This window comes from Macrobrachium rosenbergii, chromosome 47 (genome assembly GCF_040412425.1).
Source record: "Macrobrachium rosenbergii isolate ZJJX-2024 chromosome 47, ASM4041242v1, whole genome shotgun sequence".
NCBI classification, from domain to species: Eukaryota; Metazoa; Arthropoda; class Malacostraca; order Decapoda; family Palaemonidae; genus Macrobrachium; species Macrobrachium rosenbergii.
The window spans coordinates 41,485,589-41,501,651 of record NC_089787.1 but is presented as its reverse complement, the minus strand read 5'-3'; the positions used below and the strand labels follow the sequence as shown (position 1 = coordinate 41,501,651).

Genomic DNA, 16,063 nt, shown 5'->3' with positions numbered 1-16,063 from the left:
AAAGTTAAGTACTGTAGTTGACTTGTGGTTAGGCCAACTTGGGAATGTAGGCTAAATGTATTAAATAAAGTACAGTATTTTAAAGAAAATTATACATTATATGAATTTATAAAATGAACTGAAAATATATGAGTAATAAAACGATAAAAAGTGGTGTCAGAACTTAGCCAAGTAGTAGGCTAAGTCAGTAACTAGGCTATTTGTATGTGAAATGTGGAATTAGCTTGCAAGACTATGTTTACATAAGGGCTTCATTTTTTAGGGGCGTATTCTATACTCTGGGATTTTCTGCAATGGCATGGTCCCAAGGTTCCCTGATTTAAGAGGTTGGACTGTAGTACAATTTATAGAGTACTATATTAATACAAATGACACGTAAGACCTACATAAACTGATGATAATACAGTACAGTTGCTTTTCTTTCCTTTGAAACTGGTAGCATAGGCTTGAGGTGGTGGATAAAAAGGAGGAGAGGTGGCGTGGAATTACAGGGGCAGCAGGTTGTCAGCGTCAATGTCTTTCTTCAGCATCACTTTCTTCTTCATTTGAGGAGGAAGCAGTCAACAGAGGTGGGGAGGCTCATGAGGTTGAAGGCACTGGTTTGCAGAATTGGCCTAAGGAAGTTTGCATTGCTTTTTTTTTTTTCATCATATATATGATATGATAACACTACATAGCATTGTTGATGGTTGTTGCTACTTTGAGAATATCTCAACATTTGGATCCTGGTTCTCAAAAATATGTAAAGATTTTTTTTAGCTTTGGTTTGCAGAATTGGCCTAAAGAAGTTTGCATTGCCCTTTTTTTTTCATCGTATATGATATGATAACACTGCATAGCACTGTTGATGGTTGTTGCTACTTTTAGAATATCTCAACATTTGGATCCTGGTTTTCAAAAATACTTAAAGCTTTTTTTAGCTTTTTTTTTTTTCTAAGAGAAAACCCTTCAGCCATTAATTTCATTTCAAACTTCTTTAAAGGAAGAAGTTCTTCTTTTTCTGTTCTTTGCATTTCTTCTAGTTCCATTAAGTCTTCATTTGTTAACTCTTGTGATCAGTTCCTTGTTGGACAGGTCGTTATAGTTCTCGGCTAGCACTCTGCTGGGCCCGCGTTCAAGTCTTCGGCCGACCAATGAAGAATTAGAGGAATTGATTTCTGGTGATAGAAATTAATTTCTCGGTATAATGTGGTTCGGATTCCACAATAAGCTGTAGGTCCCGTTGCTAAGTAACCAATTGGTTCTTAGCCACGTAAAATAAATCTAATCCTTCAGGCCAGCCCTAGGAGAGCTGTTAATCAGCTCAGTGGTCTGGTTAAACTAAGGAATACTTACTTAACTCCTGTGAATGAGACTCAAACAGCTCTTCAAAGTCCTCATCCCCAAAGTCAAGCTGTAGCTTTTCACTTATGTCAACAAGACTGTTAACAATTCCCTTTGCTGCCTCTTCCTGATCAAATCCTCTGAAGTCAATGACAAAATGTGGGCATAAAGCCATCCATGCTCCATTCATGTTGATGTCACTTACTCCACACTGTGGAGCATCAATATTCTTGATGCTATTGTAAATGTTGTATCCCTTCCAAAAGTTATGCAAGGTCACACCACATAAGGCGAGTGTAATATTTCTTGAAACTGGATATTACGCATTGATCCATCGGATGAATGAGTGGTGTTCGAAGGTAAAATAACAATTTTCACAACCAGATGGAAATCATCTATGTGCGGTGGGTGCCCAGGGGCATTATCCAAAATTGCAAGAAATCCCATTCTTGCGGCTGTATAGCTTGACTTCGGAAACAAGGTGATGAAAAAACCAGTTTTTGAATACAGCAAGAGTCACCTAGGCTTTGTTGTTGGACATCCAGATTATGGGTAAAGAGCTCTTTGTGATTATTTTGAGTGCCCTTGGATTTGCAGTGCAGTACACTAAGAGCAGCTTTAGCTCAAAGCCTCCCAATGCGTTGCCACCCAGCAGTAAGGTTAGCCTATCCTTCGCCACCTTATATCCTGGTATCGTCTTCTATTCACGGCTTATGTATGTTTTATCAGCATTTTTTTTTCCAGCAGCTGCTTTGTCGCCGCTCTCTGTCTCACCACTAATGGACACGTGATGCAAGTTGGAAATGTTTTGAAGCATGAAACCATCCATGACTTGCACAAAATGTTTTGCCTGCAGCACTTTCACTAGCCTCAGCCTTCAAGTCATCAAAAAAGCTTTTAGCCTTTTCCTGAATCAGCATGAGGCTAAGCATTACAGACCTTTGTCTCTAGGGTTCCATCCAGATAACCAGAAGTTTTTCAATTTCTTCTACTACCTCCCCTTCTCATGCTTATAATTGTTGACTTCATTGGCACAGCACTCTTTACGTGTTCCATTATTCGCTCTTTGTGGCACAAAGTTGAACGATTCATATTATACTGGCATGCTACCTCAACCATTCATATTATACTGGCATGCTAACTCAACCATTTTAGTTTCCATTTAGATAGTGTGCCACTTTTTACCACTGCCACTATCTTCACTAGCCTTACACTTGCCATTAGCCATGATAGAAGAGGATGGGGTTGATATTTCACAATAAAATCGCACAAATAGATCCGAGCTCAACAGATGGCGTCTTACCACTTGTGTAGGTTCGAGAGTCTGGGGCAGTGTATTAGCATCAGTCGGCTACTGTGTTGTATGGTGTGGGTAGTGGCAAAAGTTGTAACTAAGCAGAAGCACACAGTACAAAATTTTAACTTACAGGTGGCAAAAGGAGTGCTCTGAACACAATATCTGAAAGTTTGAAAATAGGGTAGCATGTAAGTCAACTGGCTATTGTTGGCCAACTCTTTCAATGGGATTCTGAGGGCTAAGGACCTGTTACTTTGTCTGGCTCAGTCACTGAGCATTTTGATCCATTTTTGGAAGTCTGCCCAGCTCACATTGCATCCATTCTCTATCAGGAGATGAGGATAGACTTGCAGTTTCCAGGCTTTTCCATTGGAGAGATGAGTAGACAACTTACTGCTTCTTGGAGAATTTTGGCCCGTAAAACTTCCTGTGAGGCAATGGCTTTGTCTCTGTTGGGACACATGGCCTTTCTGGAGGAATTTGTCAGACTAGCAAGGCTCAGGATGCAGCCAATTCAGCTCTTCTTGAAGGAGACTTGGAACAGGAAGTCTCTTCCAGACTCAAATACACTGAAGTCTTGATCCCATCAAATCTTCAAGACACGTTAGCATGGTGGATGGTCAGAGACTTCTGGCAGGATTATCCCTAGAAGTAGTGAACCAAAACCTCACCTATTCAGATGCTTCAGTGAGAGGTTGGGTGACCTAGTAATGTCAGGAACATGGTCATAAAAAAAAAAAAACACTAGGCTGTTAGGAAGAGTACTTCTGTGTGAGCACATGGCAAGAGAAAAAAATCATTGCAATGTTTCTGGACAATTTAAGCTAATTCAAATATGCCAGGAAGCAGGGCAGCATGTTGGAGACAATGTTCCTACTAGTGGAGGAATTACTTCTTTGGGGCAGAAGTGAGGAATATGTACTGGCTCCCCTGTTCATTCCAAGGAAATAAAACATTTTGGTGGATTGGTTGAGCAGGAAAGGACAAGGTCAGCCCACAGTGTCTTTGGGCAGCTCCAAATGTGGACTTGTTTGCAACAGCAATGAACAAAAAACTGCCCTCATTCCAGGACCCTCAGGCTTGGGCGGTGGATGTGTTTATACTAGGTTGGTCCAATCCAGATGCATATGCTCTCAACCCTTTTAGTTATCTGTAAAAGAAAACTACAGTATTGTGCTGGCTTTGTTTGTCCGTCCGCCTTCAGTCATTACTATAACTATAGTTGATTCACTTAAGGTAGATTCTTGGGCCTACGAGACGTTTGTTTGGCGGCCTCTGATTGGCTGGTACTGGGAGGTATGCAGCTCGCTCACTGTTGCATTTTAACGTCTGTAGCTCAGAAAACTTGAAATATCTTTATATTTCTTCATTTATCTCACGTTTTACACAAGATAGGACAGTTTTGGTCATACCATGGAATTCGGTATTAATTGTACAACTAAATCATGATTTCCTGAAATCGGTAAGATAAAACACAAAGGAATTACAATGAGTAAAAGTGAAGAGAGAGGCATTTCATTCTTTATACCTGTTTTTACATATCGTCGGATTTTGCATCATTCATGCGGTCAAGATAAAATAAAACTAGTGTTTTCATACAACAAATTCACCCTGAATCCACTGGTGCTTTCAGATTTTAGATGCGTGTGGTATGTGAAGAGAAAATGAAGAATATGTGTTATTATGTTGCACCCGTTCTTGACTCAGTTTGGCAGTAGAAACCGAGAGACGGTGATCTGCAAAGCTGAGGCGCCATTGACAGTTGCCAGTTAGCAATATGAGAAGTTAACAGTTTCGACAATATTTACCGTATTTTTATGTCATTACATTTTCTGTAAATAAAGGCATAGAATTCCCATTATGAATGTCGAAGTTTTTCACTCCAATAGCATATAATTATGTCCGTACGTCTGAACATATCTGATAAGAAAAAATTAATAATCATATGGATGCATCTGGATGTGCTGGCTTCAATTTAGGCTAGGTGAGAAATTTGCATACTGTAGGCTACATGATAAATAACAGGCCTGCACAATGATGAAATATAACATGTATATAGAGGAATAAATGTTCTGGTGTAAGAGCAGCTCAAACAAATTCTGAAAAAGACAGAATTTTATATTCGTTACATCGCCAACAGATTTTATGGTAAGAAATAAAAAGATGTACTTTCGTTCATTGAATGAACATATAAAAACCATCAGCTTTACATGTTATTGACCAGAGAAGCAAGCGGCCATAATAATGAACTCATAATTATTTAGCCTGATATTTATCATGTAGCCTACAGTATGCAAATTTCTCATCTAGACTAAATTGAAGCCAACACAATCAGATGCATCCATATGATTATTCATTTTTTCTTATCAGATATGTCCAGACATATGGACATATATGATACTGGAGTGAAAAAGTTCAACAGTCATAATGTGAATTCTATGCATTTATGTACAGAAAATGTAATGACATAATAATACGGTAAATACTGTCGAAACTCCAAACTTCTCATATCGCTAATTGGCAACTGTCAATGGCGCCTCAACGCTCTCGCTGTTTGCAGATCACCGTCTCTCGGCACTACTGCCAAACTGAGTCAAGTACAGATGCAACATAATACGACATATTCTTCATTTTCTCTTCGCATATCACATGCATCTAAAATCTGAAAGTACCAGCGTATTCAGGTTGAACTTATTGTATGAAAACACTAGTTTTATTTTATCTTGATCGCATCAATGATGCAAAATCCGACGATATGTAAAAACAGGTATAAAGAATGAAATACTACTCTCTTCACTTCTACTCGTTGTAATTCCTTTGTGTTTTATCTTACTGGTTTCAGAAAATCACGATTTAGTTGTACAATTAATACCGAATCCTATGGTATGATCAGAACTTTCCTATCTTGTGTAAAACGTGAGATAAATGAAGTTATATAAACATATTGCAAGTTTTCTGAGCTACAAACGTTAAAATGAAACAGTGAGCGAGCTGCATACCTCCCAGTACCAGCCAATCAGAGGTTGCCAAACAAAACGTCTCGTAGGCCCAAGAATCTACCTTAAGTGAATCGGCTATAGTTTATTGAGAAAATACTAGACAGCCCTTGCATGCTGATTTAATCAATTATGTGCAGTTGCTGAGTGCATTTGGTCCTAGTTAGTGTTTTTATATGTTCCCCAATAACAACTTTTGTCTTAGGCTATGCACTCTATTGTATTTGGTGTTGTAAGATCATTATCACCACTGTTCCTTTGATTTTCAAACCACATTGTCTTCTAAACAGAGGAACAGCTTATAGGTTCCTTTTTAATCCTTTGTACACCAGGTGAGAATACATAGGCTGGAATGCAGTTAAGTACCAAGTAAAATAGTTTGCCCACTTTCCTAGGTAAAGTTAAGTGGTAGCAGACCTGCTTAGAGATGGACAGATTCCAGATTGGTGTTTAAACAATGGAAACAAGACTACTTCAGAAGCCTCTTCTTAGTGAGAAGAACTAGGATTATCCAGTATTATGTCCAGGGTATCTGTGAACCTTTTCTACTATGGATAGGAGGCATGAAAGGAACATCAAGTCATCCTGGGAGTTCTGAGAAGCATAAAACTTGCCATTACCTGATGAATTGGATGAGATGGTTTACAAGACTAAACTTTCTCATGGGTGTTGCCCCTTTCCAACACCGTGCCAGTTGGCATTAAAGATAACACGTTCAGAAGAGACTGAGGAACAAATTTCTTCCGTGACCCCAAATGTCCAGTAATCTGTAAGACTAGAAGTGATGCATGCATCACTTGGGGGCATGGTAAAGGTAGTGTAAATCCCTTTCTCTGAGGGCTACAGTGACTCCTGGACAATATTAATCCACATGCCAAGGCACATATCTTTCTTTAGTAGAAGAGGACAGTTAAAACTTCTCTAGGGTGACCTCTAACTCCCAGGGTTTTTGCAGTCCAAAGAAGATTGCTAAATGACTAGAGCCTCTGAAAAGACCCCATAACCATCCAGTCACTTAAGTAACAGTATAGGCAAGACCTTAGGGGCAGTACAGAGGCTGAAACAAATGACCCAGATTTAATGTCTTCCTTTCACTCAAATTGAAGGAACATCCCTAGGACAGGTGAATGAGGATGCAAAAGCAAGCATCCCTCAGCATCAGAGAAGGAGGAGTAAATGGAATATCCCTCTCAGGGGCAATACGGGGGTCCTGGGGGATGGAAGTTTTAATTGGTGGCAAGTTCTCTACAGGAGAGCAAACACAGGCAATGGAGGAATCAGACACAGCCTTATGTATCTTCCCTGATGATCACTTGGTGGGAGGGAAAGGCATCACAGCTGTCGATGCCTCATCGTTGGAGATACAGTGCAGTACTCTGCTTGACAGACAGTACTGCACTACAGACATATACGTATATACAAGACTAGGTGAAGAAGAATCGGACTAGGCATCAAATGAAGCCTTTGAATCACAATGCTTATGCCCTTCTTTGTGCAAAAGGAAGCCCATAGGTCAACTGGGCAAGTCAGCTGAGACAAACAGTGCTAACCTCTACATTGACATTGAAGCTGGGGGCCTTAATTAAAAATGAGCTACAAGGTTGGCCCACTACTACACTGATGTTTGACTAACATAAACCGTCATAAAATAAATCCTTTAACACAGACCTGAATTTCAAGAATGAGTACATAAGCAAAAATCAGAGGAAGTTGTTTACAGAAAATGACAAATTTACAGTTCCTAACTATACAAGCCTGAGGTCTTTATATAGGAATTACCATCAGCATAGCTGGAACCAGCAATTAAACTTTTAACAAGGTGCTATGGTAGTTAACTACTGAATGACTAGGTGGGAGTCCAGCCTGCCCAGTCGGTAGAGCATCTTTACTTTCGGCCCAGGTAAACTTGTCAGCTTGAGGGGTGGCATGAGGCAGGCATTCAACTATAAAGACCTCAGGTTTGTATAGTTAGGAAAAATACAGATTACTTTTAAATTAGTCATTTGTTCTTTCAGTCATTATATAAGAAGACTTACTTCTTGGAGGGAGGAAGCTGGGCAAATCTCTGAACTGACTGGTAGTTCGCCACACTCAGGTCTTCCTACTTGCCTCTGACAAAATGAGGACCTTGCCTGACAAAATACAGTATAAGAACTATATGCTCAAATGCCAGACTTCTGGGCAATTTCTCAAATAGATGGGTATAAAAGCAACATCGTTTGAGAAGAAAAGCTAGGTTGAATCTTTGTGTCAGAAACAATGATATGACCATGTATAAGCAATGGGTTCACATTGATTGTCCCTCTCTCCCTCCCTTGCTAGAGAAAGGGAAGGATCTGCTGCTGTATATCTGAGAGATTATAAAAAGGAAGCTCAGTTATATATCACTCACCTGTATCAACGCCCGTTCCAGCTTGTGATGGCTCAATAACTTACCCTCTGCCCGCAGGGGAGGGTAATGTTGAAGGAAGAGGGAGGGAGAGAGGACCAGTCACTCAACACACACACTCGTCCACAACTGTACACCTTAGGCAAGATGCTACCTGTCTTCTTAAAGGAGCTAGGTGAGCTACACAACTTGTTGAGCAGCCACCACAGGACCCAAAAACATGTCCAGGGACTTGTGGGCAATATCCTGAAGGTAGAAGGCGGTGAAAGTGGTCTGGTACAACCACGTCCCCCTCCGCCCTTCAGAACCTGAGGAACTGACAGATTCTTCCTGTATGTGAGGGATGGACTGATGTCCCTAACTTCATGAGCCCTCACATGGAACACACTAGAGTTCTCCTCACCTGACATGGAGCACGCCCGTTTGATTGTCTCACAAAGCCAGAAAGGTACAGTGTTCCTGGACACCTCTTTCTTGGTTGAGCTAGTGCTAACGAAGAGTCATCAACACTCAGGCCGATGTCGAGTCTTCTTCAAATAGTGCTGCAGCACTCAACAGGACACAGTAACGAGATGTTACTAACAAAGTCCTCTAGGGAGGGGATTGTAAAGGACTCAAACCTGGTGTCAGGGACCGACAGATTCAGTCTTCACTATGAAATCTGGGAGTGTTTTATGTCGAAGGAAAGTCCATGTAGTTTGCTTATTCTCTTCACCGATGCCAGGGCTAGCAGGAAAATGGTCTTGAGGGTCAGATCCCTGTCTGACGACTCTTGTAAGGGCTCGTACGGTGCACAAGTCAGGCTCCTAAGTACAAGAGTCACATCCCATGCAGGGGACCTGAGTTCCCTGGGAGGGCAAGACCTTTCGAAGCTCTTCATCAGCAAAGATATCTCCAGGCCCCTCAAGCGAAGGACTAGGCCCAGGGCGGCCCTATAGCTCTTAACAGCTGAAACAGAGAGGAGCTTCTCTCGGCGAAGGAAGACAAGGGAGTCTGCTACCTGCTGAACAGTGGCTACAACTGGAGAGAGAGATCCTGTCCACGACACAAACCATAGAAGATGGCCAATTCACCTTGTTAGACTGCAGCAGATATCCAGCCATCTATGTTGCCGAGCACCCTCTCAAGAGATGCTGGATAGTCTCTAGCCATGAAGTGCAAGCAACTCCATGGACTGGTGGAACTGTTCTACCTGTGGCTGATGCAGGAGATTGTAGGGGGGAGGGGAAATCTCTCTCGGTGCCTTGACGAGAAGAGCTAGCAGGTCCGTATACCATGTGGCATGTTGCCATGTGGGAGCCACCAGGATCATCCTGAGATTCTTGGTGATCACTACCCTGTTGATCACCGAGTGGAGACAGAACAGTGGGAAGGCGTAAGTGTCTAGGTTTTCCCATGGGAGGGACACCATTCTGTCACTATCACTTGACCCTGGCGACTGAGCATGTCTACCACTACATTTCCTCTTGCCTGGAATGTATCTGGCTGACAGCTCTACCGAGTGGGCAACAAAAGACACTAGGCCACCTTGTTTTTTGACATATGCCACTACTTTGGTGTTGCTGCTCATCTACACCACCAGTGTCCCATCACTTGATCCTGAAACTCTTGGAGGGCCAGGAAGGCCGCTTTGAACTCTAGAATATTGATGTGAAAGGTGCTTGTCCTCTCAGTTCCACACACCTCAGATCAGCAACTCCTCCAGGTGTGCACCCCATCCCTCAATTGAAGAGTCTGAGAACAGAAGCATCTCGGAAGGGGGAAGTTTGTTGAGACACTCCTATTGCGAGGTTCCTGTCATCCAGCCACCAGGGCATCCTGTCTCACCCTCCACAAGAGAGGGATGGGAAAAGATGGGAGATCCCATACCAGAGAGCAGAACTCCATTATCTACGGGAGAGAGTGAAGGTGAAGCCACCCATGAGGCTCCAAAGACGACAGGTGACCAAGAACGACCTGCCACTGCCATGCTGGCTGTTCCTGCTGGGACAGGAACTTTAGTGCTGTTTCCCTGAACCTGCTGATACGAGAGTCTCTTGCTGCTGCTGTATCTATCAGCATGCCCAGGTACTGCATCCTCTGCTTGGGCACAAGATCAGACTTCAAGATTTATCACAAACCCCCAGTGCAGTGGCTTCCAGGATTGCTGCTTCCTGTTGTGTGAAGACTATGTCTTCCGCTCCAAGCTGCTGCAGCAAGAGACCCGGAGCTAGGCGAACCAATTCCAGGTCAACCTGTTTCGTTGGCAGTGTAGTTGTCGAGGGCATGTAATATTTCTTCTGGGGAGGCAGAGGGGGGGCAAAGTAACTTGGCCAAGTGGTTAGATTGAAGGGAATTCTCCTCCCAAGAGACAAGAGAGTTAACCTGATCCAATACACCTCTCGGCAAGCGAGGACCAAGCTTGTTAGGACCCCAGTAAATTTCAAGGCCAGAGGGACAATAAATGGATGTCACTGTGGTCCCTTCCCCAAGATCATTGTGTTCGTGAATCAAGGCAATGATCTCCGAGAAGGCCCTCTGTATCTCAAGAGAACCTGCGTCTCAGGGGAGAGGACCCTTGGGTCCTTCCAATCCACAGTCCTACCTCAATACTCTCCCCGCAGGTGGAAGAACCTTGCCAAAATCCGTGGTTCCCTGCTCAACCACTTGGGCGTACAAACGGGTAGGTCTGAGAACCTTGCCCACTTCATAAGTCCTCGCAGTAGGGCTCCAACTGGACACTGAGTCCGGAATACCTTCTGTCCGACTCGCGGTTCCTGGTGTACCCCCAGGAAGTTGAGGGGAGAGGAGAGGGGGAGCTAGTACTCTTACCTGACCTATTGGAACCCATGATTCCGTCAGGGGAGGGGGTAAAGTGATCACCAACCTGCAGTGGTGATGGCTTCACGGGTCTCAGGAGAGCCCCTCCTGACACGTGAATGTGGAGGGGCTGTCCCAAGGAGAGAGCAGAGGCTCACGCAAACATACATGAAGGCTCTCAGGAGGTGAGCGAACCCGGGGAGAGTGGTTGCGCACTCTCAGGCGTGAGCTTGCACGGTCCTCACCATGTACTCAAATTGTTTTCAAGGCCGAGGCCTCCTGGCAAGATGATTGTAAGGGGGTACCTCCTCAGTGCAACTCCTGGTGAGCGGACCCTCAAGTTAGCAACACCTTCATGGGGCCCTGGATATGTACTTGGGCAAGTAGCAGAAGGGGGAGGGGAAGCACCTGCATGCTTGGACCCTGTCCTCTCTCACGTGCCTGAACCAGAAAGTGGAACTGAGTTCACGTTACTGGTTGAAGGCACTTGAGATTTCTCAGAAACCTCAGCCCTTTGAGATACGCTCATCTCCTTGGAGGTCTGCTTACTTGAAGCTTCTACAATGTCGTGTAGGTTCCAGAAGACTTCTCTGCTCGAAAGTCCAAGGAGATTCGAGTAGAGGCAGGCACAGCGCTCTCCTTAGAGACAGATCTCCGAGCAGAAGTGCTGGGTGCTTGGATCTGCTTGGCAGTCCACTCACTCTCGGCTCCTGAATTAGTGGGTCTCGAAGAGACTTGTGACGCAGCCCCTGAGTCTGAAGACCAGGGAGAGAGGGAGAGACTCTTTCAGAAGATCCCGAGCAGGGCTTCTTCCAGGAGGGGAAAAGCGACCTCCTCCTTCCTCTGCCTGTGGGCTTTGGAAGGGGAGGGGAGGAGGTGGAAGCAGACGAGTTGGGTTGACACTCTCCTCAATCTCTTCTTCGCCTTCTTCAAGAGGGTGTGGAGGAATCTGCTCCTCAAGGTTGGAGGAAGACTCGGGGAGCAGGGACAGGGACTGCGGAGGCCACAGCAGGGGCGATGGTTTTGTGCATTACTGCCAGGGTCAGAGTGGGGTGCTTAAATAGTTGGTGGTTGTGACAGTTGACAGTCTGCAGAGTGATGGGTCACAGGGGAAAGGGGGTTACTCAAGGTGGCTAAGAATGCCCCATATTGACGGAACCCCTTGAAGACCTAGACACTGCCAGGTCTCCCAGAGCTCTTCCACCACCACGCCTGGAAACAAAGTCAGGTCAGGGGGCGCCACCTCCATTCGCACTGGGGGAGAATCTTCTCCCCCAAGTGAATGGAGACCACCGCAGGGGTCGTCCGGCTTCCAGTTCCCCAGCAACAATCTCCTCCTGATGACATGAGAGAAGACGACGAAGGGGAAACCTCTCTTGAAGGGGAGTTAGCAAGGCATGGAAGTTTTATTGGCAGAATGAAAGCATCCAAAGGATTACTCATCGGGGGCGTATTACCCTCAGATAACGACTTGGGATCTTCTTACAATACTTCCTCCTCAACAAATACTTCATCCATTGCTCTGTAGTCCAATCATGGCACTCTCACAAACAGAGTCAGGGTTACACTCAAATCCCCTGCATGGTGTGCAGAGGAAATGAGGGTCTACATCAACAGAGAAGCCATAATGGCTACATGCCTTACCTGTGGTACCAGAACAACTTACGCGTGGTAACCGGCTTATGCTCCGAAGGCTCATACGACTCACGGGTTTGCTGGTCCATGTCCAGCAAAAATACATAAAAACACTCAACAACAAAAAAGAAACAATCTCACCGGGAAAGAAGTGAAGTTCCACACAACACAGCAAAAGCAACAGCAAGTAGGGCAGAGGGCAGCAAAGCACAACTACTCACAACAGCGGCCAAAAGTCAAGTGACACGCTACCAACAGGGCGGGCGGGACTCCCACCCGGTCATTCGGTGTTTAACTACCATACCACCTTGTTAAAGATGGCTGGTTCCAGCTACGGCGATAGTAATTTCCATATAAAGACCGAAAGGCTTGTATGTCGTGAAGGAACAAATTATCACTGCAAGAAGCATAAATACAGAAAAATCAGAATTTGTAAAACATTTTGAATTGATAAAATTTAACACTTAACAGAGAAGGTAACCTATTGCTATGAACAAAACTGGAGAAACAATAAAGCTGCACCTGAGCTATGCAAAATTCACAAGACATATGAATTCATGTAGCCCAAAGATCACATTGCAAAGACAAAGAATCCCAAAATGAAAATGTACAATGAATTAATGTTAATTACCCAAAACTTACAGAGTAATTACCCAAAACTTACAGAGGAGTTACACAAAGTTAATGGATTGGTCCAAAAAATATACTTGTTTGTAAGTCATCTTCTCTCCTTTTCACTCTTTCATCCTTTGGTATTTTATCATAGAGCTGACATTATGCCAGCATGTGCTCTTGGTCAAAGAAGCCCATCCTTTAAAAAATTTATGACATCTTCATTTCTGCTGTTAATTCTACATGAGCTACATGAGACTCATACAACAGCTCCCATGGGCCTCCATCATAGCTTCTTCCATTACAGCACTGGGATAAACAGCAAATGTCTGAGCTGATCTTACAATACAAGGTGAATACAAAAGCTTTTTAGTATTATACTACAGTCCCTGGTAAAATTTGAGTCGCTATGATCCCTTTGACAATTAACTTTTTTTTTTTAAGTTATGCAATAGCTTTCTTGTGGAATCATCTATTATTGTGGCAGTGCCAAATAAGCATGTTTTCCTGCATTTTTTCAGCATCTTGCCACCCATACCAAATAGCCAATAACTGATTGATTTACTTGAGTGAACTCGCACCACAAAATAATTAAAACTAATGACAAAAGCTAACATCTAAATTCTTGCTTGTACATCGTCACTGTAATGATAAGTATACTGTACACAGCTTCTGCTGTGAATAAACATTTAAAATATTTGCTACTTGGTACAAAGTTTGGAAGGTAATGATAAATTGTAGATACTGGACTTGTTCATGTGATACTGGGTTGAGGCACTTATTTGTATGGTATGAGATTTGTAAATACTGCATTAAGAATATTATTTTTTTCAGATGTTTTGGTCGGATCTCTGTTGGGTTTATTAATAGCTTATCTCTGCTATCGGCAGTATTATCCATCGTTAACATCACGGCACTGCCACCTTTCATATGTAATGGTCCCTACACTTTTCTATAGTGACTCAAGTAATGTCAAAAAAAATACAGAAAACTCACCATCAGTTATGATTGACCCAGACTCCTCCATGGAAGAACAGATTAAGTGGATTTAACATTATATTTACTGCAGTGGTTTATTTATTTTTGTTGTTTTATTATGTACTTAAAGACTATTTTGTGGATGAAAATGTAATTGCAAATATATTTTGTGTGAGAGATAAAATATTTACTATAAACTATAATTTTGTTGTAATAAATTATATATTTAATAATTGTCATTTTTCAACAACCTATGATGCAGATGGTCTTGGAAAAAATTTCATTTTTTAAGGGTATATTAATTAGTTAATCATACATTAGCCAAGGCTCAAGTTGTGTTTCTTAACACACTTTTGAATTAACACTTAGCATAAATATTGTAAAATACATACAGTACACTGTACAGTAATTTCCCTATTCTTGACATAATAGTGTACAATAGGTAAACAATGCAGGGTACAAGTAATAATACTCTTATGGCAGTCCACACAACCAACAGAGTTACAGCACCACAGCTATCGTTTCATCCTAGTACAGTACATTTAATATTTACCTGAGAAACTTTAGGTTACCTTAAAATAAAAATATAATAAATATCATTTTGATAAATATATCCAGTTTGTTTCCCCTCTTAACACATAGCTCAAAATACTTAGTGACACAGAAAGTAATACTGCTGAACAGAAATGAGGATTAGAATGAAAATAACACTGAAAAATAATAGTGGTATTTGAATAATGATTATATTGAGCTATTTTCAATATAAAGTTTCAAGAAAGCCCATGAATGAAAATATCAACAAAGAATGCACAAAATTGCTAAGAAATGCTCACAAATTAATTTTCCAGTAACATCCTCTGTGTAAGATAATTATATCAAAGGTAACATCAATGCTTATACTATTTGGAAAGTAACGTCTTTCCAACATAAGTTGTAAGTTCACTGTTTAGATTACATAACATACAAACCTATCTTTTATGCATGTATGCATACTTCAAATGCCTGTCACAGCAGAAACACAACACCACACACTAACAGAAAACTTCGTACCAAATGGAGAGCTCTGATAACCAGACTAAGAATGTGCGTAAGTATGTAGGTAGCCTACCCACTGCATTAACCACCTGCCTTTGTACATTCATGGAGAGTATGGGAATTGTCCACCTTATGTTGTACCTAGTGCACAATAATTACCTCTATCACACCCATTGTGGGTTCAGAAACGAGCCTTCCTCCACAGATGTATTGCGAATCATCAATCTGAGAGGAATCTGCATCCAAGCATGTTCATAAATTTTTTCTATTTGCTAAAAGCATATGGCACCACATGGAGGGATGGTATTTTACAGGAAAGAAAAGGCACCCCTTTGAATTTATTAAATAATTTTGAAAATTTTGAAGATTTAGTTGCAAATAGGAGCAACCATCCAGCATGAAGTGTCAATAAGGGGGTATTCTATATGGTAAGTATTATAATTTTTGGGCTCACTGTCAATAGCATTACAAAAGTCATCCAAAAGGACATTAATTTACACGCTGTATTTGGATGATCTCTCAATATCATTTGCAACCTCAAAAACGGTAGTGGCAGAAGAGCAACTCCTGCAAAGCATTAATAAAATGGACAAAAATGTGTGGTTTTAGATTCTTTGCAACAATAACTGTGCTCATCTTTGTTGAAAAAGGAGTGTCCATCCAGACCCAGATTTATAAGCAAATGGACAAAGAACTCCTTGGGTTGATATCTTATGGCAAACTCACTTGGAACTACTGTATTCATTTGGCTGACCTTGAGGACCTAATATGAAGTCCAAGGAGCTGATGAATTTCATTTCATACCTCCTGGGATGCTGACCAAAAACAGCTGCCAAGACTATACAAGGCATTAATTCTTCTCAAAATTGTACTGCCTCTCCACACTGAATAAAAACCCTGAACACCATTTATAATCCAGGAATCTGGATAGTCACTGGAGCCTCTCCGTCTTCTATTGAGAGTATGTTGGTGTATAGCTTCACTTCCAGATCAGAAATA

General features: G+C 42.2%; 1 protein-coding gene across 6 annotated transcripts in view; it reads left to right on the top strand.

Annotated features, from left to right (window-relative positions):
- The window catches only part of LOC136830800 (phospholipid phosphatase 5-like), a 152,693-nt gene extending 138,431 nt beyond the window's left edge, over positions 1 to 14,262 (top strand). For all 6 annotated transcript variants that reach the window (XR_010850751.1, XM_067090722.1, XM_067090724.1 and 3 more), the window contains one exon: positions 13,886 to 14,262. Coding sequence is in view for 5 of the 6 variants with exons in the window: in XM_067090722.1 (XP_066946823.1) it covers positions 13,886 to 14,103 (218 nt within the window). In the remaining variant the exon portion in view is untranslated. The remainder of the gene's footprint in view (positions 1 to 13,885) is intronic.
- The last annotated feature ends 1,801 nt before the right edge of the window (positions 14,263 to 16,063 follow it).